Consider the following 26,365-nt stretch of genomic DNA (forward strand, 5'->3'; position numbering starts at 1 on the left):
GTGCAGACTGTGATGCCTCCTCAGTCCCCCTTGAGTGATGCCTTCAAGTCATGTCGGTCTTCAGATTTTTAATTAAAATTGAAAGCCATGCTGATGCAGAGAGACTTACAGGTTGTTTTTGCTTAGCATTTTGGTACCAATAACTTCAAGTAGTTGTGGGAAGAATAATGCTTCTGCTTGATTTGTATAGGAAGGTTCTCTTCTCCAGTGAATCTTGTTACTAGCATTATTTTGCCCTGTTTTGCTGTTAGAATAAAATTGCATAGACCATGTTAGTGAAATGGATGCACCTCTTCCCTGTCTAGTAATTTATATCTTTCTTTTAGAGAACTTTGTTGATTTCTAAAGTAGGATTTTTTTTAAAGAGGGTAAGAGGAAACATTGATTGGTACCCCTATGTGAACTAAATTGAGTTGCTCGTGCTTCTGACTCCCTAGGTAAATTTTTTGTATGTGTGTGTGAGAGAGTATTGTCAGCGAAAAGTAATGAATGGAAATGGAGGGAAAGGTCTGTTTTAACTGTGTGCAAATAGCTGCTGCTTTGAGTCATGCAGCGGAAAAGTTTCAATTTGAATCATCTTAGAACTCTAGCTCTATAGTATAACTTGTCAGATATAAATATTTTATTTGTAGGTGGCTTTCCTTTGTTACTGAAAGGCAACAACAGGTGTCCCTCTGGGGGTCTCTTTGGCAGAGAATAAGTCCTTTAGCAATAGGGGAGGATTTGTTTTACGTATCACAAAATGCAACATGAATAATAACATTAATATGCTTTCACACAAATAATTGGATAAGTGAATCTCATAAGATAGATGGCTAATAATCCTACCTAATAATAGACAAATATGCAAATTGACCATACCTCCGACATGCCCACAAGCCACGCCCACCATCCAATCAGAGTGAGCATGCAAATTAACCCAAACCAAGATGGCTACAGCCACAGAGAGCAAGGTTTCCTAGGTAACAGAGGAAGCCAAGCTTTCCTGCCTGCCCTTGCCAGGCCTAAGCCTCCACTCAAGCTACAAAGTTTCAATTATAGAAGGTAAACAAATTCAAACAAATGGCGGCAGAATGGAGCTTGAGAGAGCAGGCCAGGGTTGCCGCCAGCAACAGGGGAAGCAAAGCTTTCCGCACACCCTGGCTGGGCCCACCCGCTTAAGGCAACAAAGTTTCAATTATAACCCCAACAGAAATGGCTGCCGGCCTCGGAAGGAGCCCCAGGCTTGGCTCTGCTCCAGGCTACAAAGTTTCAATTGTAGAAGGAAAATAAATTCCAGATACCAGGGCCTCTGCTTGGGTTGCCAGGGGGTGTGGCCAGCCTGCAAACCACCACAGGCCCCTTGCTCAGGCCGCCCCATGCCCCAAGGTAACCCCCACCTGATCCAGGACACCCTTCAGGGCAAACCAGCTGGCCCCCACTCCTGTACCAGGCCTCTATCTTATCTAATAAAAGAGTAATATACAGATTGATCATCACTGCAACACACAATATAGTTGCCCCCATGTGGTCAAAGATCCTGCCCCCATGTGGACACAAGATGGCCACCACAAGATGGCCAGCAGGAGAGGGCAGTTGGGAGGCACCCAGCCTGCAAGGGAGGGCAGTTGAGAAGGACCAGGCCTACAAGGGAGGGCAGTTGGAGGTGATCAACCCTGCAGGAGAGGGCAGTTAGGGGTGACCAGGCCGGCAGAGGAGGGAAGTTGGGGGCAAACAGGCTGGCAGCAGAGTGGTTAGGGGGTGATCAGGCTGGCAGGCAGAAGTGGTTAGGGGCAATCAGGAAGGCAGGCAGGCAAGCAGTTGGGAGCCAGCAGTCCTGGATTGTGAGAGGGATCCCATATTGGAGAGGGTACAGGCTGGGCTGAGGGACAATCCCCCTCTGTGCATGAATTTCGTGCACCGGGCCTCTAGTATTACTAATAATGCATTGTTATTATAGTAACGAAATATTGATATTTTATATGTGAGGGAACCTTAAAGGAATTGTGATTTGTCCTACGCTACTAGACCCCAGATATTCAACCAGAACTAGAACCTTGCTTTCTTGGCTATAATTATGATTTGAAAATCACTTATATATTCTTCAAAGTAATCAAAATCACCTATTAAGCACTGATGAACACCTGGTATTTATTTGAGTATTAACCTAAAAAGTTATGGAACCTTTCCTCTTAGAGAGTTTCATGATGCCAGTTACAATACTTCAATGACTTTAAAAGTTTGTTTCTTATTTTATTACAAAAGGGATAGTTGCCAGTGGAAATGGGGTTCTCTCACAGAGTCGCAAGGAAAACATTGTGGAGGCCCGGGTGTGGGAGGATGGGAAGTAGTGGGAAGGCTTATTGAAGCTGAAGTAAACAAAAAGCGCTATCCTGCGTTTAGCTCCTTCTGCTCTGAAAAAGTTCAGCCTTGTCTTCATCAGGTCCAGAAACGGGGCCAGTGTCCAGGCGTGTTGCACCATTGGTTCATTCAGTCCAGTCTAGTCCCTGTCCGCATCCAGCGAGCTTAGCTTCTGTTCCCGCCGCAGCCGGGGCCTTGTGCCCAGACCCACCCTTGGAGTCCTGGCTGCTGCGAGGGGCACATGGCTGCTCTGGAGAGAAAATGGCACAAACCAACAATCCAGAGAAAGAGAGAACACTTGCTCTTTTTTTATGTGTTTTTTATCGTTCATGGTGTTACGGATATCTCCCGTTTTCTCCCCCTTTCGAGAGAATACTTTCTAAAACTTGGGTTATGTTGTCTCAGGCTTGGGAAGAACCAGGCATCCTTTCAAACCAACCCATCAACTTCCTAATCTTTCCCAGTCTGGCGCTGGGACCTCCCCTTAACCCCGTGGTCGGCGAACTGCGGCTCGAGAGCCACATGGGGCTCTTTGGCCCCTTGAGTGTGGCTCTTCCACAAAATACCATGGCCTGGGCGAGTCTATTTTGAAGAAGTGGTGTTAGAAGAAGTTTAAGTTTTAAAAATTTGGCTCTCAAAAGAAATTTCAATCGTTGTACTGTTGATATTTGGCTCTGTTGACTAATGAGTTTGCTGACCACTGCCTTCACTAATTTATTTCCTAGATCTTGGGAGGGGTGGGGGCTGTGTCCCTTATCCAATCCTATCTTTTTTCCAGGCTAGACTGACGGGCCTCTGTGGGCATGTCTTAGTTCCTACTGCGCATGCCTCAGAGTAGGAGCACCCCACCCCGCACCCCCCTGCACCATCTTGGCTCCTACTGCCCATGCGCCCAGCAGAGGACTCTCCTGCTGTTTTTATTCCTCCCCCATAATGTTCCTTCCTGCTGGCTTAGGAGGATTAGGTTCCCAGGGTGGAGGATGCCCTGGGGAGTGTGTGAAGCTGTAATTTCCTAGTGAAGCAAGCAGGCTAATTGTCTGATTCAGTTCCCTAGTTTATTATGCTTAATACTATTTGATTCCCTTTCCTTTCCTTCGTTAATATCTAGCTACCTACACTGACAGTATGACAAGCATGGATTAGGAGCAAAACACTTGTTTATTTCTCGTTATCAGAGGACTGTGGTTAGGTGATTTTTGCAATGAAATAAGCCGCTGTTGTGTTGTGTGCTTGGTGGTAGGATGCACGGTGCCTAATTAGAATTCGACTGGTCTTTGTCCTGAGTTCCTGGCACACTGTAGGCAAGCTGGAAGTTTACTTGAATGAGTTAATATCTCCTATCTTTAAAAACCAAACCCAGAACCCTTCCCTCAACCCCATATTCTCCTCCAATGTTATCCTCCATTTCTCTTCTTTCCAGCAGAAGCCCTCAGGAGAGTTGTTTGTACTTTCTGCCTCTACTTCCTCTCTTGCCTTCTTTCTTGGACAACTCCACACTGGTTTTCACCCCACCACTCCACAGAAACCTCTTTGTCAAGGTCACAGTGTCTTCCATATTATCAGCTTTCTCTTTGTTAAAACATTTTCTTTACTTGGCTTCCATGATAGCCATGCTTCTGTTTGTTTTATCTTTTTTTTTTTTTTTTTTTCTCCCTCTTACTGGCTGCTTTTTCTCATTTGCCTTTCTGCCAGTTCCTCATCCTCTCCCCAACCTCTTATTGTTATGTGAGTCCCCTGGAGCTCTGACCCTGGCCTTGCTGTCTCCATCTACATTCATTTCCTAGGTGATCATATCCAACCCTGTGATGTTAAATGCCATCTATTTGTTATTCACCCCTGAATTTCTGGCTTTCCCCCTGAATTTTATTTTTTAAAGAATAGTTTATTGGGTGGGGGGAGGGGGAGAGTTCAACCAAAGGACTTGTGTGCATGCATATGAGTCTATCCAACGGTTAAGTTCAACAGGGGGTTGGGGCATGCGTGGGGAGGGAGGTGGGATGGGAATGGGGGGATGAGGACAAATATGTGACACCTTAATCAATAAAGAAATTAAAAAAAAAAAGAATAGTTTATTGATTTTTAGAGAGAGAGGAAGGGTGAGAGAGATGGAAACATTGGTGTGAGAGTGCAACATCGATTGGCTGCCTCCTGCATGTCCCCTACTCGGGATCAAGCCTGCAACCTTGGCCAGGAATCAAACCAGCAACATCCTGGTGCGTGGGATGATGCCCAACCAACTGAGCCACACCAGCCAGGGCTCCCCCTGAATTTTAAATTCATATATCTAAATGCTTACTCAAAAATTTCACTTGGATATCTAATAGGTGTCTTAGACCCTAACATAGTCAAAATGAATTCGTATTCCAACCCTCTGACACCCCCGCTCCAAATCCAAAACCCCCTCCTTCTCCTTTGTTCCTCTTTTCAGTAAATAGCTACACTTCTTCCAGGTGCTCAGACCGAAAATTGTAGAATCATGATATCCTTCTTGACAACTCCTTTCTCTCACATCTAATCTGTCAGCAAGTCATATCTTTTATGCCTTCAGAATTATTTAGAATCTTACTACTTCTCACCACCCTAACTCTATTTCCCTAATCCATTCTGCCATCACCTCTTGCCTGGATTATTGCAGAAGCCTCCTGGTAGGTCTTTTTATTTCATTCTCACCCACTACAGTCTGTTCTCTCAGCTGCCAGGGTGATCTCTCTAAAACAAATTCCCTTCTCTGTTTAAAACGCTGCTGTGACTTCCCATAATACTTAGCATAAAATCGAAAGTTCTCACCATTCTGTCCAAGGCGCCTGTTTTATCTGACTCCTGGTTGCCTCTCTGACATCTTCCGTGCTTGCCTCTTGCTGCATCTCAGCCATGACAAGCTCATCTCTGCCTTAGGGATTCTGCACTTGCTTCTTCCCCTGCCTGAAATATCTTTTCCTGAGATGACCTCATATGTAGAATTAAGAGCACAAACTCTGGAGTCAGATTGAATTTTCTAGTTGTCTAACATTGGACAAGTTAGTTACACTTACTGTGCCTCCGTTTCCGTATCTGAGGACAATAATAGTACCTACTTCATCGAATAATTGTGATGACGGAATGAGCTAATATCTGTAGAGCACTTGGAATAACAATGCCATATAGTAAACTCTATGTGTTAGCTGGGATGGTGATGATCAGGCCTCTACTCCCATGCTGCCCGCTCAGAGATTACTTAAATAGTTCCAGAATCATCAGAATAAATGGTAAGTGTGCCTCCTGGGGGATCTGCTTGGAAGAGGACAGCCCACTGTGATAAAGGACAACTCATGTACAGGTGAATGCTACAGTCGTGCCCCTTCATTTTACTTTCCAACCTGTAACCTTCCACATGCCTCCCATTTCTCTTTCCCCAGTCAGTCTGTCTTGTAGGACTCACTGCTGTTCAGTATTTTGTCTTCCAACCCCAGCTCATGCCAGTTCAGGCTGAGTCTTTGCAAACCTGTGTGGACAGACATACAAAGGAGAAGAGTTACCTCACCACCACATCCTCTCCTTTCCTCCTCAGCATGGAGTTCATGGGCAGCATCCAGAGTTCTCCATTGCCTCCCCTCGCCTTTATCAAAGTGCTGGGGAAGCATTTTCACTCTGAATATTTTGTCCATATTACGTGTGTGTGTGTGTGTGTGTGTGTGTGTGTGTGTGTGTGTGGTGGTGGTGGTTTTGTATGTGTTTTAAAATGAAAAAGGGACAGGGCAGAAGAGATTAATTACCTTTTTAAACTTCCCATCTATTTTCCTTTTCTTTCTATCAGCAAACTTTTTAAAAAACATCTAGACTTCTGTGGTATCCTTCAGGGACAGGAAGATAGGGAAATGTTGTGAGACTTGACCTTGCTTTGTAGAGAAACACGGTGGCAGAAGTAGTCTGTGGTGGAAACGGATAATGAGGGAGGGAACTCACTGGGGCCCTAGGAATGAGAAGGTTCAGAGAGGAGGTAAGTGAAGAAATCTGTAACAGGGCCGCCAGGCTGAGGTGCAGCTCCAAGGTCACCCATCTCACAAATCCCTCTCTACCTGCAGCCGCACGCACAGGCTATAGAAATCCTCAGCAGTGGCTAGGAGCTGGGGTAGGGTCCCACTCCCAGTGCCAGTGAGGGGAAGCATGGAGCCACCAAAAGGCCAGGTCTCACGCTCCCAGCCACAGTGAGAAGAGGGGTATTCTCAGCATTCTAACAGCATTGCTTACAATTCTCTGTATCACTGGCCAGAGTAGATTGACCTGGAATGACTTTCATTTTTATTAATTTTTTTTTCATTTTCTCTGATGAAATCAGAAACAAGGGCTCTTTGAAGTAATTGGAACGAATGGTAAATATTCCTAGTGATACCCTGAACACAGCCAAGAGTTTTCACCTTAATCAGGACCCAGTGGGTTTTAGATAAGAGCCTATTCTGTTAGACCAGTTAGTGGATTGTTTTCTCTACTTTGTGTCTCATTTTTGTGAGAGTGATGCTTGCTTTTCCAAATGGGGAGATTTAAAATATATATATATAAATAAATTTCAGAGAGGAAGGGAAAGGGAGAGAGAGAAAAGCATCAATGATAAGAGAGAATCATTGGTTGGCTGCCTCCTGCACACTGGGGATTGAGCCTGTGCCCTTGACTGGAATCGAATCTGGGACCCTTCAGTCCGCAGGCGGACGCTCTATCCACTACTAGTAAGCCAAACCAGCTAGGGCCAAATGGGGAGATTTTTGTGTCATGTTCTAATACTACTACGCTCTCCTCTAACGAGTAGTCATTATTCCTGCAAACTGGAAAGAGGAAATACCTGTACTATATATTTAATGAGTGTGGTCTGCTTCTTGAATTCTTTCATGCCAGTACCAATAACAGTTGTTTTCCTCCCAGAGGAGTGCAGAGTCCTGGAGGAGATGGACTTTGTGTGCCCTCATGAGGGGCACCCTCAGCCAGGGACGTCACACACGTGTGTGTGGGGCTGTTCAGAGGTCCGTCTGCTTTGGGCCTCTGTCCCTGATGATGGGTGTCAGTTCACAGTCCTGACTGTCCCTAAAGATCCAAATAGCTTCCTTGGTGACTTCAGGGTGCTTTTAGTCTTTTCTTTATTCCGTCATTTCCAGAGCCCCACAGGCAGCTTCCCCTGGCCTTTAGGACCCTGCATTGTTCGACTCTTTAAAGGAGACGCTGACATCTCTGCAAAGATGTCAAAAAGCTGTAGACATTTAGGTAACCCATAAAAACATCCAGAATGTGTTTTTTTTTCCTTGTTTTGTTTTTTAATCTTTATTGTTGAAAGTATTATGTGTCCCCTTCCCCCCCCCTCCCCATTGACCCCTTCCAGCCCGCTCCCCTCCCCCTGCCAAGTTTTTTTTTTTTTTTTAAATACGTTTTCATTGATTTTTTTTAGAGAAGAAGAAGAGGGATAAAAAGGTAGAAATACCAATGAGAGAGAAATGTCATCGATCAGCTGCCTCCTGCACGCCCCTCACAGGGGATTGAGCCTGCAACCCTAGCATGTGCCCTGGCTGGGAATCAACCAGTGGCCTCCTGGGTCAACGCTCAACCACTGAGCTACATCAGCCTGGCGTCCAGAAGTTTAACACTCTTTAGCGCCTCTCAGTTACCGAGCTCTGATGTGGATTCTTTCATAGCCTGGTCCTCACTCTAGTAAGCTTTTTTCCTGAAGTTGACACTTGTTAGTAAAAAGTGCTTATGAGGATAGTTGATTAAAGTGGAATCTTGGTACAGAGCAAACTTCAGCTTATGCTTGCATAGTGATTTACAAAAGGTAGACTTCTTATAATATTGAATATACTTATATGCTTTTGTCCTTATCTTAAATGTTGGAATGTAATTTTTAAAACAGATGTGATTTTTAGAGCAGTCTTAGATTTACAGAAAAATGGAGATAGTACATAGGTCCTACACCCCTCACCCCTTGTCCACACATGAAGTTTTCCCTATCATTAACATCTTCTAGCAGTATGATACATGTGTTACAATTAATTAATCCACTTTGGTACATTATTAACTAAGGTCTGTACTCTATTCAGATTCCCTCAGTGTTTATTTAATGTCCTTTCTGTGTTGGGAGGATCCCATCCAATGTACCGCGTTACAGTCAGCCGTCATGTCTCCGAGGCTCCTCTTGGCTATGGCAGTTTCCCAAACTTCCCTTGTCTTTGATAATCATGACAGTTTTGACACGTATTCATGAGGTATATTGTAGATTTCTCCTCTTGGAATTTGATGTTTTTCTCCAGATCATACTGAGGCTATAGGATCATACGATGAGACTATGTTTAGCCTTGTAAGAAACTGCCAAACTGTCTTCCAAAGTGGCTGTGTACCATTTTGCATTTTCACCAGCAATTTATGAGAGTTCTGTCACTTGTATACTTGCCAGCGAGTCAGTTTTTTGGACTTCAGCCATTCTGATAGGTGTGTAGAGGTTGGGATATAGTTTTTAATTTAGTCTTACTATCATACTTTGTTATATCTGACTGTCCTATATAATAAAAGGGTAATATGCAAATTGTCCCCTCGACCGGGAGTTTGACTGGAGTTTGACCAGGGGGTGGGGCCACCCGCCAACCTCCCACGTCCCCTCCACACGGCCAGCTCGGCTCTAATTGCCCCCCCACACCCCAATCGAAGGCAAGGCTGGCCAGCCAACTGCCTGTGGCCCCTTCCCCTGGCCGGCCTGACCTGATCGCCCTGACCAGGGCAGGCCGGCTGGACCCCACTCATGTACAAATTCATGCACCGGGCCTCTAGTCTTCTGTAATAAAAGGCTAATATGCAAATTGTCCTCTCCACCAGGAGTTCGACTGGGAGTTCAACTGGGAGTTTGACGAGGGGACAGAGCTGGCTGGCCAACTGCCCACGGCCCCTCCCCACAGCTGGCCCTGCCCTAATCACCCTCCCCACCCACCCCCACCCCCAGATCGAGGGCAGGGCCGGCTGGCCAACTGCCCGCAGCTCCTCCTCTTGGCTGGCCCCAATCAGGGCAGGCCAGCTGGACCCCACCCATGTACGAATTCGTGCACCGGGCCTCTAGTAGAAACATAAGCTTTCTCCTGATATTTCTCTTCAAATTACTATTAAGAAAAGAATGTGTGCTTTTCCCCATTTGAATAACAGTTACAGATGTTTAAGTAGCATTTCACTTATTACAATCTATAATAATAGAAGCATAATATGCTAATTAGACCGGATGTCCTTCCGGACAAAGCTGCAGTGGGCAGGGGCCGAGGCAGAGGCGTCAGAGGCCCACGGGGGCGGCAGGCAGGGGCTGGGGCCAAGGCCCTTGCACAAATTTCGTCATCGAGCCTCTAGTAAAATATAATGACCTGTTCTCTTTCCTTTCTTATTACTAGTTTATAAGCTGCATACTATTGGCCTTAAGTTACATTCCATTGATGTTGATGTTTCATGTTGATTGCTTTTGTTTAATTTTTTATTCTCATTTTCCATTCTTCACAGTCAAATTTTTTGCTTTTTTGTTTGTTCATAAAGCTTTTTTGTTTCTGTTACATTATGTAGTTTTGTACCAATGGCTAGAAGCAAATCGTCATGGCAGGAGCCAAGATGCTGCAAATACGACCTCAGGTAAAAATAAAAAGTTGAGATGTTAGAAATTATTTTAATTCACCCAAGCCCATCGTAATTGTTTGTTTATTCAGTTTTGCTCAGGCAAAAAATAGGTATTGTTTTGTGTTTCTGTTCTTTCTTCTTCATCTTAATTTTTTTAAAGATTGCATTTGCTTCAAGCCTTGAAAAAAATTATTCATGAGCCTGTAAGCTCTCTTGGCAGATATGTCCTATTTTTTAGGGGGAAGAGTTTAATTGCAGCTAGGTTTAGGAGGAGATTACTTGACAGTATTATTTGAAATTAAGTCTTTATGTAGTTGTAGTGGGGGGTATTAATATTTGCACAAATTTACAATCCTTGTTCATTTCAGGATAATGTTTGAATGTGGATTTTAAGTTAAGTAAAGGATGCTTATATATAATTTCTAGTTCCTGGGAATCCAAATTCTTAGACTGATTCATTTCTCCTGCTAAGTCCTAGTAATAGATTCTAAGTTAGAGGTTTATTAAAACCTGGGCTCAAAATGAGAAGATAAGGTTATTCCCCCATTTCACATCTCCAAAAGGCATCTCCAGGTTTTCTTCTCTGACTGGTGCTAGTAGGAGTAGCTGAACCCACTCATTTCTAAATCCTTAACAGTGTTACCAGCATTTCTCCGTAGTTGTTTATTCTCCTAATTTCCTTCAAAATAATATTTGCCAAGACAGCTGCATATATTGCAATGATCTTTCCTATAGCCCCCACCCCCCTTTATGGCAGTCTAATGAAAGGTGGTGGTGGTGGTGGTGGTGGTGGTGGTGGTGGTGATGGTGGTGGTGGTGGTGGTGGTGGTGATGGTGGTGGTGATGGTGATGATCGTGGTGGTGATGATGATTCTGTTTTTTTGTGTTTTTTTTTTGTTGTTGTTGTTAGATTTGGGTTTCTGTTTCATGAGTTTTTTTGGGTTTTGTTTTTGTGAATTTTTTTTCTCTCTGGAGGTGGTTTTCCTTCTCTCTCTTCTGGTGATTAATTAATTGGTCCTCAAGAGGGTGTGGTGTTCCTTAGGGAGCAGAACAATTATACTGAAAATGGCACTGTCGTGACTTTTCTGATTTATCTTTTATAACTTCGTATATGAATGAGGATAATGTTACTATTTTAACTGAACTCAGGCAGGAATCCTTAAAAGGTAAGTGTTTCAAGGAGATCCGTCCTGCGTAGGTGCTGTTTCTTATGCCCCACAGTGTTTCATATTTTACTTACATTCATGGATGATAACAATAAGCATTTGGTGAATTTGAGGGTGGGCGAAGGAGGGCGTTTCTTAGTGGCTGTGTATTTCTGAGGCTATCCTGTTGCTGTCAGTAGCACAGTCAGCAGATAGACCTTCAGAACCAGGAGGAAGTGTCTGTTCTATTTTTTCTCTGACTTGAGGTAAAGTTAAAAGTAAACTTTTTTTAAAAAATGAAGAAGTGACTAATCTAGAATACAGGATTAGCTTAAAGATGGCATTCATCCTCCTGAAATAAACTCTTTTCTTCAGACACTTGACTCATGGACCATTTCCCATTGACTTTTTGATGTTTACAGACCCTTAGAAGCATGGTGCAAAAATGGATAACTTTCCCTAGGGATGCCTTTGACATTTGTCTCCTAGAAGTGAAAGCTCTCTACTCCATCTCTTAAAAGATGGAAATATGGGGTAGAAAGATGAAGTGCTTGCCTAAATAAATAAGAGGAACAAACCCAAAGGAAAATAATCATTAGCTAAGGGCTCAAATTAGAAACAGTAGGTTACTTGCAGCAAATCTATTTAAATTATGTGCCTTTATTCAAAAAAGCTCTTATATATTATATTGCAATCTCCAGCAAGATTTTAGAGCAAGCATGTCAAACTCAAAGACTAACACGGGCCAAATAAACAAGGTTTAAGTTTATGTGGGCCGCAAAAGCTTCAAATTTTCATAGAAACGTAGGTTTATTTTGATAGAGACGAGCTGAATACAAAGGGCTGAAATAAATGAGTAGTTGTTACCATAAGATAATAGAACACTTTAATAAAAATTATTATTTTTTTGAACATTAACTTACCAGACCCTGAATAATTGCACAAAATAATAAGCGTAACGCAAATAAACCTATTTTTCTTGTTCTCCGAAAGCGAAATATTTCCTGTTGCGCACACCAAACAAGTCAGTCCAAGACTAATGATGTGGCAATTGGCTGCTAAAATATTCGCTGCTAGTATTAGTGGAGAGAAATGGTGCACCTGCACATAAGGCGTGTAAGGGAAATGAATGCAACATGATTATAGTAATCTAGTCATCAGCGAACGTTGTAGTTAGTTATTAATAATTATGTATAACAGGATATTGTAAAAATTAAGTTATGAAATTTTTATTGAAATGTTTTTTTACATACCGTTATATTGGCTGGGCTGCAAAAATATTTGTTGTGGGCTGCATGCGGCCCGCGGGCGGAGAGTTTGACATGTTTGTTTTAGAGTGTGCCTTTTCTCTCCTGTGATCTGTTTTGCACTAAAAGGTGTTTTAATACTCATCTCTTCATATTTTTATGAAAAATGGAAACGGAGTCTGACTACATGTCCAAGTGTGACTCATAAATTGCTTTATGATATTTTTACTTTTACAAATACTGGTAACTGGCATTTATCTTTTGATATAGCAGCTCGTGTTTTGCACTTAAAAAGTAAACTTTAAAAGTACAAAAAACACAGGAGAAAGAGTAATGTTGCTCCAAGGTCTTCTACTTTCTCAATCTCAACTTTTTGAAATTGAGAATTTAAGATCCATCCACATTAAAATAGTTTGTGAAACTAAGGCATTTGTAGGTAACAGGTCTCATGGGAGCTAATTTGATCGAGGAGATAAAGAACTGAGCTGACATCTGTTATTAAATTTTCTTATATATAACGATCAAAGACTAGTCTACTTTTCTTTCCAGATTTTTGACAGGTGATAAATTTGGTTTAGAATAGATTGTTTCTTTCCAGAGTTTAGTGTGTTCAGTGTGTTTTGTCTACTAAGCTAGACAACTCAGTAATGATGTTTCTAACTCTGTTAATTCTTGTAAAAGCCTGGAGATGCAGAGAATTTTGTGGAAATTTAAGCCCATTGCCCTTTTTGAGTACTGCAGCATTGGGTCTGTCCATGTACAAAATTTCGGGATCATAAGAGGTATGATCAGTTTAATTCAGGATGTTTCTTTAATGAATTAAATATTTCCAAATAGATATTTTTATCATTACATACTGCAGTGAGGACAATAATTAGTTGACGGAAAGGATTATATCATATCTGACTTTTAGTATCAATTGTCTAGCCAGTATTTAAAAATTCAGATTCTAAAGTCTTCAATGCAGACCTTTTATTACAGGTGGTTATTTTTTTTTTTCATTTGTCCATTGAGAATTTTACAGTGCAGACTATTAGAAGTAGAAATTGAATTAGATTTCAATACCATCAGTCAATATAGCTACAAAATAAAATTAAAGCTAGGGCATGCTTTTGAGGAAATTCTAGATATTAACTAATTGTTAATTATTTGTTATAGGTGAAAATTTTGACCAGAGTCCTTTGAGAAGAACATTCAAATCCAAGGTTCTGGCCCACTATCCTCAGAATATAGAGTGGAACCCTTTTGATCAAGATGCAGTGAATATGGTATGTATTTTTCTTTTCCTTTTTAGCCTTTTTATTTTACTGAGATGACAATAGTGACTATTTTGAATGTCTTACATTATTTTATTATTTATTTATTTATTATTATTATTTATTATTTATGTTCATCCTCAGTCAAGGATATTTTTCAATTTATTTTATTTTTTTTTAGAGTGAGGGAAGGGAGGGGGAGAGACAGAGAGAAAGAGAGAGTGAGAGAGAAACATCCATGTAAGATGTCTTTCTCACATTGGTTGCATCACGGCCAGGGATCGAGCCTGCAACTGAGGTACATGCCCTTGACTGAAATTGAACCCAGGACCCGTCAGTCCAAGGGCCAGTGCTCTAACCACTGGGCAACCAGCTAGGGTATTATTTAATTCTTTAAATATACATTTTTATATTATAATATACTCATTTATAGTTGTAAAAAATTAAACTCAGAGAGTTTCAGTAGCTTGCCTAGGGTCCCCATAGCAAATAATTATGTACAACGGACCCTCTAAACCATTTTCTTTTTCTACTCTTAAGCTGTGTTGTGAGTTTGTATTAACTAACACAGAGATGGCTTTGATAAACAGTGATATTACTTTGTTTTCCTGGAAAGAATCCTGATGGAAGGAATATGATTACAGTTCTCACATTTCAAGAAATGTTGTATGATAGGCCTGTAATGTATCATAGTCACAGAGTAAAGAGCGAAAGGACCTTCAGTGTGTCATTTAAACAGTAGGAATTTGTTTGTAAGGGCTTTGAATTAATGTCATGCATTACCAGTGGTGATTTTAAGTCTCTTTAGAGATACTTGGGCCTAACTAAGTAGGGTATAGTTTGCAGATAATTTAGAGATCTGCAAATTAATTCTATCTAATAAAGAGGGAATATGCTAATTGACCATCATGTCCTCACAAAGATGGCGGCACCCACAGCCAATAAAGCTGTAATATGCTAATTGACTGTCACACCCTCAAAAGATGGCGGTGCCCAGCCCCCTCAAGCTCTGCTTCATCCAGCCTCAGTCCCCTCAGCCCCGCTTCATCCAGCCAGAGTCCCCCAGTCCCCTCAGCCCTGCAGGGGAAGGCAGTTGGGGACGATCATGCCGGCAGGGGAGCAATTAGGCGTCTATCAGGCCGGCAGGGGAGCAGTTAGGGGGCTATCAGGCTGGCAGGCAGAGTGGTTAGGGGCAATCAGGCAGGCAGGCAGGCGAGTGGTTAGGAGCCAGCAGTCCCGGATTGTGAGAGGGATGTCTGACTGCTGGTTGTAGGATTGGGCCTAAACCGGCAGTCGGACATCCTCTGAGGGGTCCCAGATTGAAGAGGGTGTAGGCTGGGCTGAGGGACACCCCCCTATGCACAAATTTCATGCACCGGGCCTCTAGTGGGAAAATATTAAAGAAAAGAGTGTAAAAATAAAGCAGTGGAAAAATGGATAAGAATGTAAATAGATTATAACACTTGATCCTCTTAAATTAGTAAGATATTTCAAAGTATAAATTATTTTGTGAGAAATTAGAATGGTGTCCATAACTAGGGTCTTAACTATAATATAAACCCACAGTCATTTGGAACCAAATATCACAATTGATGTGTGTGTTTTTTCTTTTAATCACTTGAATGGAGTAAAAGTGAGATATTCGTGAAACTAGGGAGGGTCCTGCTTAGAAGCCTGGATAATATTTTAGACCTCCTTGAACTCTGTGATTATGAAAATCAGGGGGCCCCAAAGTGAGCAAATCAGAGATCAGGCATGATGGGCACCCAAATGATTAAAGGTGGACTGAGACACTAATCGGTATGGGTTATTTTGTCTTTGTTTTTTTAAGTATTTTAAAGGTAGAGCCAAAAGACCCTGTTACTATAAGGGAAGGAAGTTAATGTTTAGTAGATGCCTGCTAGACACTTCATGTATGTTACTTTCACATACATGCTTGCATGTACCCATTGAGGACCCTAATTCATGTGTTGCAAAGGTTTAGTTACTTGTCCAAAGTTATGCAGGGAGTCTCAGAGGTTAAATCCAGATCATTTTTCCCTCCAGCTCACCACCCCCCCAACCTCCCGCATGCTGTCTCCCCCAAAGAAAAACTATGCATCTTAGTTTTGACCTGCGCCAAGATGATATGGGTCACACTGGACCTTTGTGGTATTTCTGTATCACAGTAAACCCATTCCAGTCTGGGGCTTGCACCAAGGAGAGAGTAGCATGGTAATTTTTCTAAGGACAAATGCCTAAGCCTCTTGGCACTTTAAGTCATTACAGAGTCCAGTGTAGTTATTCCTCTAAACTGTCACCCAGTACCAAAATTACCAGAGATGCCATTTTACTGGAAGTTAATACTGCGGAGCCCAGCCTCCTCTTTGATGAAGACAAAACTATAGACATGAAGTAGAACACAACTGTTGTATTTATGGGAGTTGGAGAATTATAGACAAGTTTCTGACTAAAATAGTCAACAAGCAGCAGTGACAAAAAATAATTTATCAGCTGCTTATGCCAGCAGATTAATGGGAAAATAGTAAAGAGTGTCAAAATAAAGCAATGGAAAAATGGACAAGAATGTAAATAGATTATAACACTTGATCCTCTTAAATTAGTAAGATATTTCAAAGTATAAATTATTTTGTGAGAAATTAGAATGGTGTCCGGAACTAGGGTCTTAATTAAATCCACAGTCATTTGGAACCAAATATCACACTGGTGTGTGTGTGTGTTTTTTTCTTTTAGTCATTTGAATGGATTAAAGGTGAGATATTCGTGATAGCTTTTGCTTCTATCTGCAAAAAATTAATTTTTAAATTAATTATTCATTTCCTTGCTCTGTCTTGGCTATTTTCCTCCCTCCTTGCCTCTGAGGTTATTTTATGTAAGCAGCAAACTCTGAAGAATAAACACATAGGTGTGTATTTTGATGGTTAAGCACCACGCAGCATTTTGTTCATTGCTGCAAATCTAAAGGGATTTGCTGGCACTCCTTGAAAATCTCTGAAAAGCATCCCATTAAACTAGTCTGCATTTGGGTCATAGATTTACTGCCCTTAATTTCCTCTTTGATTTATTAGTAAGTGCATTTGTATGAAGCTATAATTTATTCCACCCAAAGGCATAAAGCTTTGTTCTGTTTGTAAGATTTATCTTTATTGTTGAAAGTATTACAGATGTTCCCCCTCCTCGCCCCCCATTGACCCCCTCCAGACTGCTCCTCCCACCTCCAGGCCTTTCCCTCTCCCCCCTCCCCCACCATTGTCTGTGTCTAGAGCTTTGTTCTTGCTGTTAGCAAAATCCCACTCCAAGGAGTGAGTCACCGCCTTCTGTAGTATCAGTCATTCCTCTAACAAGCAACAGTGGTGCTTTGAAATAAGGGTCAGTAATTTCACACAGAAGTTAAGTACCCCAAAGCAGTGAACTTCATTAAATAAAAAAATTCCACGTGTATGAGGACAATGCAAATATAATAGAAAATAGATACAAGTGACAGGTGAAATTGTTTCTGAATTAATTGCTTTTTATATATCTTTTGGTTGTTAATTCAGAGATTTTTATGGGGATGGGGATGGAAGTATCATAAAACAGAGAACAATACAACAAACAATCTTATACCCACCACTCAGAACTAACACATGTCAACACTGACACTTTGCTTCAGATCCATACCTTTCCTCTTAAAGCAAAGCATTGCAAATAGAGCTGAAGTTTTCCTGCCTTTTCCCCCATTTCAGATCTCTCTGAGTACTCTGTATTGGCATCCAGATCGTTTATGCAGTGTTCTAGTAGATAGATCTTCTCCTTAAGAATCTGTGGCTCAGTTGGTTGAGAGTTGTCCTGTGCACCAAAAGGTCGCTGGTTCAGTTCCCAGTCGGGACACAAGCCCAGATTGTGGGCTCAATCCCTGGTAAGAGTGAGTGCAGGAGGCAGCCAATCCATGTTTCTCTCTCACATCGATTTCTTTCCCTCTCCCTCTCTCTTTCTCTTCTTGTCTCTCTCCCTCTTGCCCTCTCTCTCTCCTTCCCCCTCTCTCTTTCTCTCTCCCTGTCCCTCTTCCTTCCTCTCACTCTAAAACCAATAAAAACATAGTAAAAAAAAAAAAAAAAAGAATGCAGTGAACCTGGGAATTGTTAGAAAGAAAATATGGTCAATACCTTTGAAGCAAGCTATCCTATATAATAAAGAGGTAATATGCAAATTGACCATCACGCCCTTGCACAAGATGGCTGCCCCCATGTGGTCACAAGATGGCAGGCAGGGGAAGGCAGTTGTGGGCGACCAGGCCTACAGCGGAAGACAGCTGGAGGGGACTAGGCCTTCAGGGGAGGCCAGTTGTGGGCGATCAGGCCAGCAGGAGAGGGCAGTTAGGGGCGAGCAGGGGAGGGCAGTTGGGGGCTGACAGGGGAGGGCAGTTAGGGGCAACCAGGCCAGCAGGGGAGGGCAGTTGTGGGCGACCAGGCCTGCAGGGGAGGGCAGTTGTGGGCGATCAGGCCAGCAGGGGAGGGCAGAGGAGGGCAGTTGGGGGGGACCGGGCCTGAAGGGGAGGGCAGTTGGGGGCAACCAGGCCGGCAGGGGAGGGCAGTTGGCGGTGATCAGGCTGGCAAGGGAGCAGTTAGGCGTTGATCAGGCTGGCATTGGAGTGGTTAGGGGGTGATGAGGCTGGCAGGCAGAAGCGGTTTGGGGCAATCAGGCAGGCAGGCGAGTGGTTGGGAGCAGCAATCCTGGATTGTGAGAGGGATGTTCGACTGCCGGTTTAGGCCTGATCAGGCCTAAACCGGCAGTCGGACATACCCCAAGGAGTCCCAGATTGGAGAGGGTGCAGGCTGGGGGACCCCCCCCCCCCCCCAGTGCACGACTTTTGTGCACCAGGCCTCTAGTATGAAATATAAAGATTCTGTTTTGTATATCCTAAATGAAACATCTGATGTGTGATATTTGGCAATAAAAGAGTGATAACTATTATAAAGCTCTAAGTTTACAATCTGTAAAGCTAAATTTACAGTTTATTATTTACTTTAATAATGAAGAAGGGTGGAATGGAATGATAAGCAAAGAGTAAAGGGTTGGCTGGAAAAAAACCTATTCAGATGCCTGTCTTGCAAGATTCAAAAAGAAAAGGGCACTATATATACTTTATGGACTCAGCAAGAATTTGAAATGGAGAACCCTTAGTTACATTAATAGGTTTGACATTAGAATGAAAGTAAGCACTCATTTTAACCCAAATTTAAGTTTGTGTCTCATAGTAAACTCATAGGAATGGGATTCTAATCCAGTCATTACCTGGGTAGCCCACTTGTTTTCTTAGCATCACACCAAGACTATCACACTGACATCTCAAACTCAGCATGTCCAAACTGAATTCACAATCTTCCCACCAACCTTGGTCAGTACAACCATCTCCCTAGTTACTTAAGTCAAAAGTCTAGTATCACCCTTGAAAGCTCTCACTTTTTCACCCTCCCTCCTATGCAGACAGTTATGTATCTACCTCTCTCTGTTTCTACACACCCACCATAGTCCGAGCCACCAAGCTCTCTTACCTGGACTCCTGCAGTAACGTCAGTTGGCCTCCTGCTCCTGTCCTTCCCGTTCCTCGCACTGTAGCTTCTGCCTACGCTGTTGGTTCTCTCAAAGGCTCTTCTTCACATAGTAAATTCTTATTGACCCCTCAGATTTCAATTTAAATGTGATTTCCTCAAAAAAGCCATTTTTGACCATCTTCCACCACCTTCCCAACATTCAGTCAGGTTCCCTTGGGTTCTCTTAGCACCTTGTACCTTTTGTAGCACTTCTCCCAATTGCAGTTAATTATTATGTAGTTAGTTGTCAACTCCGTGTCTCCTGCTATAACTCTGCATCTCACCACTAGGCCAGGAACACTTTCACTCGTTGCTATGTCCCTTGCTTTGCACATAGTAGGGGTTCACATCACTGAGTAAGTGGAGGAAAGTTTACTTGCTTACAAAACTTCCCTTCCCCATCCTTGTCTAGTCAGATGTCATCTCTACTGCAAAACCATCCCTTAAGCAGTAGTTAGGTGCTCTCTTCCCTATTTCTATAAATCTTGAACATATTCCATAGCAGCACTGATCACATCATTTTGTAGCCGTTGGTTTACACTATGTCTGTTTTTCCTGTTAGATTGTGAGCTCCCTGAAGTAGGGATTATTTTCATACTTGTCTTAAGTTATCAAGGTCTAATGCAATACATGTTATAAAATAATATTAAAGGAAGAGAGGAGGGGAAGGAGGAAAGTAGGAAGGAAAGCAAACTGACTATTTCAGAGTTTTCTGAGTAATTTCTCTTTTATTTGGGTAATAGGAGAGAGGGGGCATAGGAATCATAGAATGATAGAAAAGAGAAAAAGGATGACTAAAATTGTAGCCAAACTTCCTAAATAAAGGGTCCAGAGGGACAATAAGGACATTTGCTCAATCAAACCAGGAGATGTACACAGCATTGTGAGCCCATTTTTTGCTAAATTAATTTTGATTTCCAGTGGCAATCTGGGCAACAGTGACAACTCTGAATTTTTAGCCGTTTTATTGTGAGAGAGTGGTATGGGGCAGGGGGTATTGTTAGTAAATAGCAATATTAGGGAGTAACAAGAGATAGTTGAATGCCATAATGAGTATCTTGATTTCTACTTCAGATTTTCTGAAACATAAACCTGATGTCCTGGCTGGGTAGTTCAGTTGATTGGAGCATCCTCCCAATGCATTAAAGTTGTAGGTTCCATCCCCGGTCAGGGCACGTACAGGAATCAGCCAATGAATGCATAAATAAGTGGAATAATAAATCAATGACTCTCTCTCTCTCATATCAATAAATAAGTTAAAATTTTCAATAAAGAAACCTGACAATTCATATAATAATTCTTACTTTAAAAAATATTTTGTTTATTGATTTCAGAGAGGAAGGGAGAGAGAGAGAGATAGAAACATCAGTGATAAGAGAGAGAGAGTCATTGATCGGCTACCTCCTATACCCCCCACTGGGGATCGAGCCCGCAACCCAGGCATGTGCCCTGACTGGGAATGGAACCATGACCTCCTGGTTCATAGGTCGACAACCACTGAGCCACGCCAGCCAGGCAACAATTCTTACTTTTAAAAATGAAAAAGCAAAAAAAATAATAATAATAAAAAAAAAAAATGAAAAAGCAATAGCATTTTCCAGTTCATGGTTCTCAGATTAGAAATATAATTCTTACTTTTTTTGATTTGTAGGAAGAAAATTTAAGAATTCTTAACATCTGTTATATGTAGTGTAGAAAGTCATTCTTTACTTTGAGCACAACTTCTGGCAAGCTTTCTCTATAAATGTTTGACTGTGTGCTCAAAAAAGCTACAAACCCTTAAGGGAATATTTGGCAGCTGTTCAAGAATAGTTCAAGCTGTAATTTTGTGGTTTATGGTGTCAGGAAAGCCTATCGATTAAATTAAATCTTTATGTTGACTTCAGAGGTCACTATGTTTCTTTTATGGCCTACTTGAGGTAAAAAGAGAACTACAGACTGAATCAAGAGATGAAATGAGTCTGATCCTGTACTCCCCAGCTATCGTTTTTGTTTTCTTGTTCATTCATTAATGTATTCATTCGGCAAATGTGCCATGCTTTATACTAAACAAGTTTGAGTTTAGCCTGGAGCAAGAGTGTTTCAAATCATTCTTCCTACAATCTTTTTTTTTTTTTAATATATATTTTTAATTGCTTTTAGAGAGAGAGAGGGAGAGAGAGATCATCGCGTAGAAGCAGCCGTAGAGAGTGCTGGGCTGGATGAGTGTGATGATGTTCCAGTAACATTTTGCTTTCAGGCCAAAAGGATGTTGATTTAAAACAGGATTATTATTTTGCTTATAAATCAACAGTTTGGATAGGGTTTGGCAGGGTTGCCCTTCTCAAAGTCTTACCCATTCCTTTATCTTGTCAGCAGCTGCTTTCACACTACAGTGGTAGAGTCGTTGTAACAAAGTCTGTATGGCCTGAAGACCCTAAAATATTCATCTGGATCTTTACAAAAAACATGGGTGGATCCTTGATGTCGGCACTGTCAACGGCCCACCCAGACTTGCTGGGAGAGCGGCAAGGTTCTGGAAGAGCATGTGGAACTAGAAAAAAATTGGGAGCCATTTTTAGAAATACAATCTGCTACAGGGACAAACCATGTGGATACCTAGGGGAAGATTATTGCAGCCAGAGGGAATAGCAAATTTTGGCAAAAGCTGGCTGGGTGTGCCACAGAACAGCAATCTGGCTAGTGTTGCTGGAGCAGAGTAGGTGAGCTATAGAGCAGTGGGAGATGAAGGCAGAGAGGTTGCTGGGGCCAAGTCATGTGGGGCAGGATTTCAGCTTTTAGGGAGATGAGAGGCCATTGGAGGGTTTCGAGAAGAGTGACAAAATGTAACATTTTTTAAGGATCACTTAAGCTACATATGGGGACTAGATTTTGGGGGACAAAAGCAAAAGCAGGAGACTGGTTAGCAGAATGTTAAATAGTCATCAGGCAAGAGAAGATGTGACTTAGAGGGGTAAGAGTGTAGAACTAGTTTGTTTCTGAATATGTTTTTGAAGGTAGAATTAGTGGTCTTTGTGGATGGATTGGATAATGTGGTGAGAGAGAAAGAGAGAAGTCAGAGATGACCCCAAGGTTCTGAGGCATTCTTGCCGTCTCCTTGGGACCCCTTTGAAAACCACTGCCTTTCCGTGCAGGAAGGTTGGTGAGCCAAGAGGCACATCTAATTCTGTCCCCCTCCTACTGCTAAAAACCCCCTCAGAGGCTTCCGTTGCCCTCCCCAGACTTCTAAGGTCACTCACCAAAGCCCTTCATGGCCCAGCCCCTAATTATTTCGCCTGAGTTCTCTCTCCCCTCACCTTGCATCCTGTTCCCCGCCCACAATGACTCTCAGTTCCTCAGACCCTCATATTCTGTCACCTGTTGTCCTCTCTGCCTCCTCATCTCACTAACACCTGTCCTTATGCTTGGTTTCCGCCTGGATCTTCTTCTTTTTTCTGGGAGCTACCCCTTTTCTCGTTTATGTCCTTCTGCTGTGTTTTCTTCATAACATCTTGTGTTTCCCCTGTTACAGTACTTCCCATACTTTATCGTTTATGGTTTTTAAAAAATATATTTTATTGATTTTTTACAGAGAGGAAGGGAGAGGGATAGAGAGTTAGAAACATCAATGAGAGAGAAAACATCGATCAGCTGCCTCCTGCACACCTCCTACTAGGGATGTGCCCGCAACCAAGGTACATGCCCTTGACCAGAATCGAACCTGGGACCCTTCAGTCCACAGGCCGACGCTCTATCCACTGAGCCAAACCAGTTAGGGCCGTTTATGGTTTTTTTAATCATCTGTCATTCTTACTGGACTAGAAGCTCCAAAGGAGCAGGGACCGACTTGTGTCTGTCTCTCTCTTCATCCTGCCACCATCGAGGGCCTAGCTCATAAAGGCAGTTAGCAAGTGTTTGTTGACAGTTTGACCAAAGTACGGGTAACTTTTCAGGCAAATTGTGTTTTCTTGCTAACGTGGGGATGGATTTGGAAAAACTTCTCATTTTTACACCACATCAATGATCAAGTCTGGAAAAAGGAAAATAAAAATATAATGTAATAATGTATGATAAAAGTATTTCTATGCAGAAAGCATATTGAAATATAAAAGTAAAAAAGGTCAGACTGTCAGACCTCAGAGGGAAAGTAGGGGAGGGTGGGGACAAGGGAGATAGATCAACCAAAGGACTTGTGTGCTTGCATATGAGCCTAACCAGTGATCACGGACAACAGGGGGAGGAGGGCTTGCGTGTGGGGGGGATTGGGAAGGGAACGGGGGGAGGGGGTTGATGACAAATATGTGATACCTTAATCAATAAAGTAATTTAAAAAAAAAGTAAAAAAGGAATATATAAAACTTAATAATGATTCTATTTGGGTAGTTGAATTATAAGTTCTGCTTTTCTTAGTGTATTTCAAATTTTCTTTAATTTGTTTTATTTTATTTAAAATATTTTTAGAAGAATTTTAAAGGCTCAATTCTAATTTCTTATGCATTTTAAGTATCTTAAATATAACATCTTTAACTCCTTAGGTAATTTATTCCCAAATTTGACTGAATCCTGGGTAGTTCCCAAGACCCAGAGCACAATCTCTACTGGAAATAATCTGAAATGTCTGGTTTCCACCCTTCTGCTTCAGTAAATAAAAAATCATTCCACTTTCAACGCTTATTTTTCAAGGATGAAGTATTATATTGTTCAAAATAGATAAAATAACTTATTATTCTGTATTTATCAAGTGAGCCTTCATCTATTCCCTTATTTCTTTGAAACATTATCATCACTCCTCTAAAAATAGTACTTAAATATTAAATATCTGTAAAGTGCCCTTGAGTATTTTGTCTTCAAGTCACTGATGTAGCAAATGTTCTAGATAAAGAAACTGGCTCAGAGTAGTTACATGATTTGCTGAAGGTCACAAGCTGGGATAGAGGTTCGAAAACGTTTTTTCCTGGTGTGAAGTTATTCGCGCACTGCATTCTGATGCTTCCCCCTTCCTCCACAGTTGTGCATGCCGAAAGGGCTGTCTTTCAGAACACAGACTGACAACAGAGACCCTCAGTTCCACTCATTTATAATTACCCGGGAAGATGGTTCTCGCACCTACGGTTTTGTTCTCACGTTTTATGAAGAAGTTACCAGTAAGCAGATCTGCACAGCTATGCAGACACTCTACCAGATGCACAACGCCGAGCATTACAGCAGCGTCTACGCTTCCTCCTCCTGCAGCATGGACTCGCTGGCCAGCAGCATTGACGAGGGAGATACAACTTCCCTTTTGAAACTCCAGCGATACAACTCCTATGACATCAGCAGAGACACCCTGTATGTTTCCAAAAGCATATGTTTGATCACACCACTGCCTTTCATGCAGGCCTGCAAGAAATTCCTCATCCAGCTTTACAGAGCAGTTACCTCGCAGCAGCCACCACCCTTGCCGCTGGAGAGCTACATCCATAACATTCTCTATGAGGTACCCCTCCCACCGCCAGGGAGATCGCTGAAATTTTACGGTGTGTATGAACCCGTCATATGCCAGAGGCCTGGGCCCAGTGAGCTCCCCCTCTCCGATTACCCTCTGCGAGAGGCCTTCGAGCTGCTGGGGTTGGAGAACCTGGTGCAGCTGTTCACCTGCGTTCTTCTAGAGATGCAGATCCTTCTCTACTCACAAGGTAGGTCTTGCCTAGACTCTGAGTCTCCCGGAAACAAGGACCTATGCTCCCAGTTGCTGTATTTCCATGGGGTGTATTAGAACCGAGTAATGCATGGTCGGAAGTCTTTTCTGTTTTGTGTAAAAGGAACAGGTGTAGGTGGGGCCAGAGGCTGAGACATTACATCTCTTTAGGGTGGCAGTGGCTGTAGAGAAAAGCAGGAAAGAATACAAAAGCAGTAACTTGGCTGACTTGAGTCTATTTTTTCATGGAAAGTCCCCCCTCCACCCCACTTCCTGGTAATACGTAATTATCCTAAAAGAAACAGTTCTTTTCATAATGAAAGACAAAGAGTCCGGTTATTACCAGGAACATGTAGACTTTTCATTTTTTACAGATTAGTAAAAGGTTCACGTCACAACACAGCTGACGTTAGAAAGGGAGAAACGAAATGGTTAGGACTCTGCAGCCCCCTAAGGCAGCGGTTTCCAGCCTTTTCATCTCGTGGCACACACAAAATACTTATTAAAATTGTGTGGCACAACAAAAACATTTTTTTTTTTTTTTTTTTTGCCAGTCTGACCAAAAAATAGGTATAATTTTGATTCATTCACACGGTATAGCTATTGTTGCATTGGCTGTTGTTACTGTTGCCATTTTTTATTTGACAATCTAAGGGAAAAGAGGTCATTGCTCCTGACCAAATAGTCAGGTATTGCATATGTTAAATACACTTTCGGCACACGGGTTGAAGATGGCTGTCCTAAGGCAATCAGCTTTGGGTCTTTGCCTGTGGGTGATTCCACGTGGTGAGAGAAGGGGCACAGCTGTGGAACTCTGTACTCTCGTGGGTCTAATAATTCCACCAGACTTACGTGGGGGCTTTTTGTTTTGTTCTTAATTCCAGAAAGAAGTTACCTTGGTGATATTTTTCATTCAAAGTTCTCCCAACACATACTTAAGAAACTAGCATATAATGTGGGTTTTATTTTATTTTACCAGTATGAATATGAATTTTCAGAGGAAATAGAGATGCTGTGTCTTGATGGATAATGAATTGAAGGAGAGCATAAAATGGTACCTGTGCCCTGATGAGCCCTCTGAGGAATGTGGCCCAGATATTGGGGTTTGCATTTTGCTAACTTGTGTTCAGGCAGAATCGAAGTGCAGCCTCCTGACTGCTGCTGTCAGGCGTATTTTACCACGTTCCGGTTTTTCTCTTCTATTTCAGATGATAAGTGAGGGTGAGCCAAGTAGTCTATATTTGTCCTTCCCCATCTTGTGTGTATGTTGACACTATTTGTGTGTTGACAGCCTTCCACGGGGTTGTATTTTCTTCAGTTTATCCTACGTAATGTTCTTTGATAATGTGTCCCAGTGTCTCAATGCTTGTTGTCAGGAAGCTCTTCTCTAATGGCCAGTCTATGTTCTTTCTTTTCCTCCCGCTTTCGCTTTCTTAGTGCTGGCCGTAACCTACGGATCACCCCTTTGTGTCTGAAAGGTTTAACCTGAAGTAATTCTTGCTTCCTTTCTATTTCTTCCTTTCTTGCTTTATTCCCTGAAGGGTGTAAG

General features: G+C 42.2%; 1 protein-coding gene across 1 annotated transcript in view; it reads left to right on the top strand.

Annotated features, from left to right (window-relative positions):
- Positions 1–6,264: 6,264 nt before the first annotated feature.
- Positions 6,265–26,365, top strand: part of DENND5B (DENN domain containing 5B) — a 98,609-nt gene continuing 78,508 nt past the window's right edge. Inside the window, exons 1-4 of the mRNA XM_054718613.1 lie at positions 6,265–6,316; positions 9,889–9,954; positions 13,490–13,599; positions 24,148–24,814. Coding sequence (XP_054574588.1) covers positions 6,265–6,316; positions 9,889–9,954; positions 13,490–13,599; positions 24,148–24,814 — 895 coding nt within the window. The remainder of the gene's footprint in view (positions 6,317–9,888; positions 9,955–13,489; positions 13,600–24,147; positions 24,815–26,365) is intronic.

Source organism: Eptesicus fuscus, chromosome 7 (assembly GCF_027574615.1).
Source record: "Eptesicus fuscus isolate TK198812 chromosome 7, DD_ASM_mEF_20220401, whole genome shotgun sequence".
In the NCBI taxonomy this organism is placed as follows: Eukaryota; Metazoa; Chordata; class Mammalia; order Chiroptera; family Vespertilionidae; genus Eptesicus; species Eptesicus fuscus.